At 35.0% G+C, this 5,610-nt stretch overlaps 1 protein-coding gene across 1 annotated transcript; it reads right to left on the bottom strand.

The window, feature by feature from the left end:
* Positions 1-3,372: 3,372 nt before the first annotated feature.
* Positions 3,373-4,347, bottom strand: LOC128664739 (olfactory receptor 6F1-like). The gene has a single exon (XM_053719547.1). The coding sequence runs from the start codon at positions 4,345-4,347 to the stop codon at positions 3,373-3,375; it is 975 nt and encodes a 324-aa protein (XP_053575522.1).
* Between the last annotated feature and the right edge of the window lie 1,263 nt (positions 4,348-5,610).

The following is a 5,610-nucleotide window of genomic DNA, read 5'->3' as shown; positions in this document are numbered from 1 at the left end:
GACCATTCTACACTAAATAACCCATAAATTGAACATGGACATATATTTTCATCTACCATCCCTATATGCAAGAATATATTCCAGAAGTCCACATGAATCTTCATTCTAGTGGGTACACACTGGTTTCTATCCATTCCAATCAGGCATGAAGGCGATGGTTTTTTATGCATCAAAAAAGTATGATGACGTGGAGTTTAATGTACATACCTAAGATAATGTTTTATCAGGGAATATAGTGTTAACTTTGTCAGTCAGGGGTTGCAAACTATTAGCATGGGCGATATCTGCGAAACAGTTACATTGTTTTTAAGATTGTATATATTCAATGTGTCCCTTTATTCTTGGGCTGTTATGTGTGGGGATAGTATCGATCACGGCTAAACCACTCGTGGATTTGTAATTGAAAGGCACAGTTGTGCTTCATATGAAGTTTAACTTCATCCGCAAGTTGTCAGATCGTTTGATACCTATCTTAACACATACGCATTATATTGGGACTAACACAGTTTGTGGGTGTTTATGTTTTTCTTCCTGGTTGTAGGTTTCCATGACAGCCGCCTGATGATCAGCCTATATGGTTAGGCTATAGTCATGTAGTCACATGATGACAACAGTGGGAGCGGCTAAGAAAAACACAGTGCAGTGTGTTTACAAGCGGTTGCCATGGAGACACATGGCCAATTGGAAACGAGTGACGTCCCACGCTCACGCTCGCGTCTGAGCGTGATGACGTCAGGGGGTAGATGGAAGATCTGCAGGAGCGGGAAGATGTGAATGTTAATGGGTATATAAGGCTGCATTTAAATGTATGTTGTTAGCGATTTTCTACTTTGGGAACATGTTTGTCCTATATTGGTGATGTTAGCAGAACATTTGACAAAGATGTCATAACGACATCGAAACGTTATGGATGTAATTGCTTTTTAAATCTATGAATTAAAAGTTGTTTTTTACTAAAAAAGACCAGTGAGTGCCTTCTTGCAAACGAGAAATGGATACAATTTATATTTGAAGTGCACCCTGGCAGTTGTGGTAATGTAAGACTGTGCTTATCTCTCTTTGGAGGATATTTATATATATATATATATATATATATATATATATATATATATATATATATATATATATATATATATATATATATATATATATATATATATATATATATATATATATATATATATGAATGTTTAAAGACATACTATTACGATTAAGTTACATAAAATGTACCTTTAATGCCCCTTTAAGTAAAAACTTAATTTATGCTAAAAAGGGAGTGGCAATCAGAAATACCATGACCTAAGCCAAATAATTTGTTTTTTTGTTTAGTGTAGTGATAAGAATATGAATGAGTGGGTTCCATATCTAAATGCATCATCACAAGGTAAATTATTTAAAAATATCTATCAGTGCTAGATTTTGAGATAACAAGATTTTGCTCAAGATTTTGAGATAACAAAAAGTACTGACAGTACTAGACTTTACAAAATAGGATTCCACTCACATGACAGATAAAAAAAGACTCAAAAGTCACTGGGTGTTAAATATACTTTCTTTATTTCAATCATAGAAACATAAAAACACTGCTTTTGACTTAACATATAATCCAGGTCAATCAATATAGATCCTTGATTTCTTCTGGTTAATTCTCAGGACACATAGAGGCCTATTTATGATTGTGCGAGCGGACATGATCCTATATTGTGGATCATGTCCACTGCACATTGATAAATGCCGACAGCATACATTCTCTCTGCATTTATCATTGCACCAGCAGTTCTTGTGAAATGCTGGTGCAATGCCGCCCCATGCAGATTTGAGGCCAATCGGCAGCTAGCAGGGGGTGTCAATCAACCCAATCATATTCGATCGGGTTGATTTCTGGCGATTTCTGTCCGCGGCCTCAGAGCAGGCGGCTAGGTTATGGAGCAGCGGTCTTTAGACCGCTGCTTCATAACTTCTGTTTCCGGCCAGCCCCGAAACGCTGGGCATCAAGCTCCATACGGAGCTTGATAAATATGCCTCATAATCTATTCTTAAATTCCCTTTAAGTATTTGTTGCTTATCAAACTTTGTATTAGTCTCAAAATTGCTTTCTTCCAACTTGAGATGATTGCCACTTGTCTAGATGTTGTTCTTTTGTGAAAATGTTTTATTTTATCCCTAGAGACAGCATATGCTGTTGGTATTTATCATTGCAAAAACATTTCTGGTGAAAGGCTTGTGCAATGCCGCCCCCTGCACATTCACGGTCAATTGGCCGCTAGCAGGGGGTGTCAATCATCCCAGTTGTACTTGATCGGGATGATTGCAGTCTGCCACCTGAGAGGTGGGGGACGAGTTAAGGAGCAGTGGTCTTAAGACCGCTGCTTCTTAACTCCTGTTTCCGGCGAGCCAGAAGGCTCGCGCTGAATAAGCAGCATCCATTGCTTAATAAATCGGCCTCCTAATATCATTTTAGTAGTCCTCTTCTATTGTATTAATGTAATTATCATATCCTTCTGGAGATACAGTTTCCAGGGATTTACACAATATTCAAGATGAGGCCTTATCAGTGATCCTTAACCTGATATGAATTCCTCAATGTTTCATCTCATTATACATTTTCCTATACAGCTAAGCTTTCTATTGGTTTTACATGCTGGCCTAATCTGATACTCTGCTGCATTTTTTTTTCACCTTAACTGTCTGAAATAATAATTCCCAAGTCCATTTCCACTTTTGTTGTTATGAGTAATGTACCATTGATTTTTCATCATTTTTGGTCCTCCAGATTTTTATTTTCACTACTCCTATGATCTACCACTACTAAAATGTCAGCTTTGTTACAAAAATTTGTATCAGTAAAAAAATGAAAATGCTTACACAGGGAACTTAACTAACATTTTGATAAGTAAGAGTCCACAAATCAGAAAGATTTTGGTCTTACAGAGGAAAATCGAATTCCATTTGAAACCTTTACAACTGGTAGCCACAGAAAAAGTAAATATAGAACTGACACACTACCTACAGAAATTTCCCCCTACTGATTAGCAGCACTGGACATTTTTGGTACCTTAGATATATTGCAAATGTATGTTACTAATCCTACCATACTGCGAAAAATCTCTCTAAACAAAGGGATTGATCAACATTTATTCTTCACTTTGAATGCCCACCTGACCTTTACTTCCAATTATGAAATGCACTAGTGACCTATTACAATGTCTATCCGTGTACTCTTACTCTTTTAGTTAGTTGTATACAATTCTCCTTTTAATCAAACACAATCTGATTTGAATCGTGTTGTTAAGTGTCTCTCTATTCACATGTATTTTAGTTTAACTAAAATGTTCAAGAAACTAAGGCTACCATAAAACTTTATATTTGGTTCTAGAGATGTTTTTTCCCCTGTTCTTCAATGTAGTTTACTTTCAAAGCCATGATTACTAATATACATTTACTCATTGCTTCCCTGATCTCTTTATTTCTTAGACTGTATATAATTGGATTAAACATCGGAGTAACCACTGTATTCAGTAGTGATAAGACCTTGTTAAAGTTCATTGAGACTCCCTTAGATGGAGCTACATAAAGAGTTATCATTGTCCCATAGTAAGTGCAGACAACAGACAAATGAGAGCTGCACGTAGAGAAGACTTTTTGCCTCCCTGAGGTTGAGGTGATTTGAAAAATGCCTTTGAAGATGCAGATGTACGTTCCTATTACAAACATAAATTGGAAAAGGCTTAATACAATGGCAGCTATGGATACTTCGATTTGAACGACTGATGTATCAGAGCATGAAAGCTCAATAAGAGGAGCAAGGTCACAGAAGAAGTGGTCAATAATATTGGGGCCACAGAACTCCAGCTCAAGTACAAGTATGTAAGTTATCAATAATATAACAAAACCTGCCATCCAAGACCAAATAATTAAAGTATGAAGAAGTCTAACGTTCATTATAGTAGTATAATGCAATGGTCTACAGATGGCCAAATATCGATCATAAGACATTACAGTAAGAAGACAGCATTCTATAGTTCCCGCAGCTCCAAACAAATACAACTGGATAATGCAATCCCTGGCAGAAATTACACTTTTGCCTAATAGTATAATTTGTAGTGTTTTAGGAGTAACATTTGTGCTGATAAATATATCACAAAGAGATAAGTGGCTAAGAAATAAGTACATAGGTGAGTGAAGTTGATGACTCATTGATACTAATGCAACAATTAAAATATTTCCAACTATTGTTATAGAGTAGATGGCAATGAGAAGTAGGAAAAAAGGGATCTGGAAACTGTGAAGATCCTTGAATCCTAGAAGTAGGAATTCATTAACCAAAGTATAGTTCTTCTTGATCATAACCTGCAAATAAAAATGTAATATAATATGTTTGCTTTCCTCTTTAAACTTTGTGTTCACAATAAAAAGATGGCATTTGACCCATCTATAAGATCTGTAATGGGATTCACACTGAATATGACATTTACAAACATATTTCTATAATGTTAATAAAATTACTTTTATAAGTTTATTTAGATGATCAATGACACTTTTTCAGACAGAGAACCAGCTATTTTTGTGCTATGGGATTGTATATTTCGATGGGCTATCAAGAGATTTTTAAAAGTGAAGATTCACTACATATGGGGGTTGACCCCAATTCTTTAGAAAAACTCATCAAATGATTTATCTGCAGATATCCCCTTAGATTCTAAAGGGATAGAAAGGTCAAATTTGAAATGTGCATGAAATGCATTTCAGTTTAATTAGAATACATTTTTCAATATACTTTCATTAGCAAAAATTATTCTAGTGGCATACGCACATATGCTGTGAGGACCCATGCACCAGTATTCAAACATTACCCGTTTTCAGAGAGTCAGCAATGACTTGCATGACACAAATTAAGTCTTCACATGCACAATACACACAAAACACAGCTACCTGAGTTTGAAAACTGGTACAATGGCCCACAAACAGCATATTTAAGTATGTTGCTTAAAAACAGAAGTACATTGCAAAAATACTTGTATTTAAGCTTTAAATGCACCCATACACATTTTAATTTTGACCTTTCTATTCCTTTAGTAATGTTATTCTCTTGACAATTTTTAGATACATTATGCTAAAGGATTCTGATTGACCCCATGGTAGAGCACTGTAAATAATGAACACATTAACAATTAATAATAAAGAATGTTTTCAAAGTCTCTTCTTTACTTCCTTTATTACAAAAAGGGACATGAAATATTGTGAGATTGTAATGAAAAATGTTCAATCATTCAGAGTAAAAAAAAAATTGCAATTACGGTATAAGCAAGTACTTTTATTATTTTACATGTTCTTAACTTCAAAAACATTTGCCACAATTAAATATTTTTATAAAATGTTTCACGGTTTACCACAACATATTTTAAGCAACATTTTCCTTTTTTGGCCTATCAAGGTTTTCTTAGGAACTCCAAATGAAAGGGTGCTCCAGCCTTGGCAATTTGATATAAAAGACCTTTATTGTGCCATGGTCCACAAAAAAAACAAAAACAATTCAGACCTACATTAGGTCCTTAGTCATGTCTAGGAAGAGAACACATTTATTTATATAGCCTGATTCTCATATAAATC

This window comes from Bombina bombina, chromosome 6 (assembly GCF_027579735.1).
Source record: "Bombina bombina isolate aBomBom1 chromosome 6, aBomBom1.pri, whole genome shotgun sequence".
Taxonomy (NCBI): domain Eukaryota; kingdom Metazoa; phylum Chordata; class Amphibia; order Anura; family Bombinatoridae; genus Bombina; species Bombina bombina.
Note: the sequence above shows the minus strand (reverse complement) of the source record. Positions and strands in the feature narration are given on the sequence as shown.

Coding starts and splice junctions, on each gene's coding strand:
- LOC128664739 (XM_053719547.1), bottom strand. CDS start 4,347: ATGATCAAGAAGAACTATACTTTGGTTAATGAATTCCTACTTCTAGGA.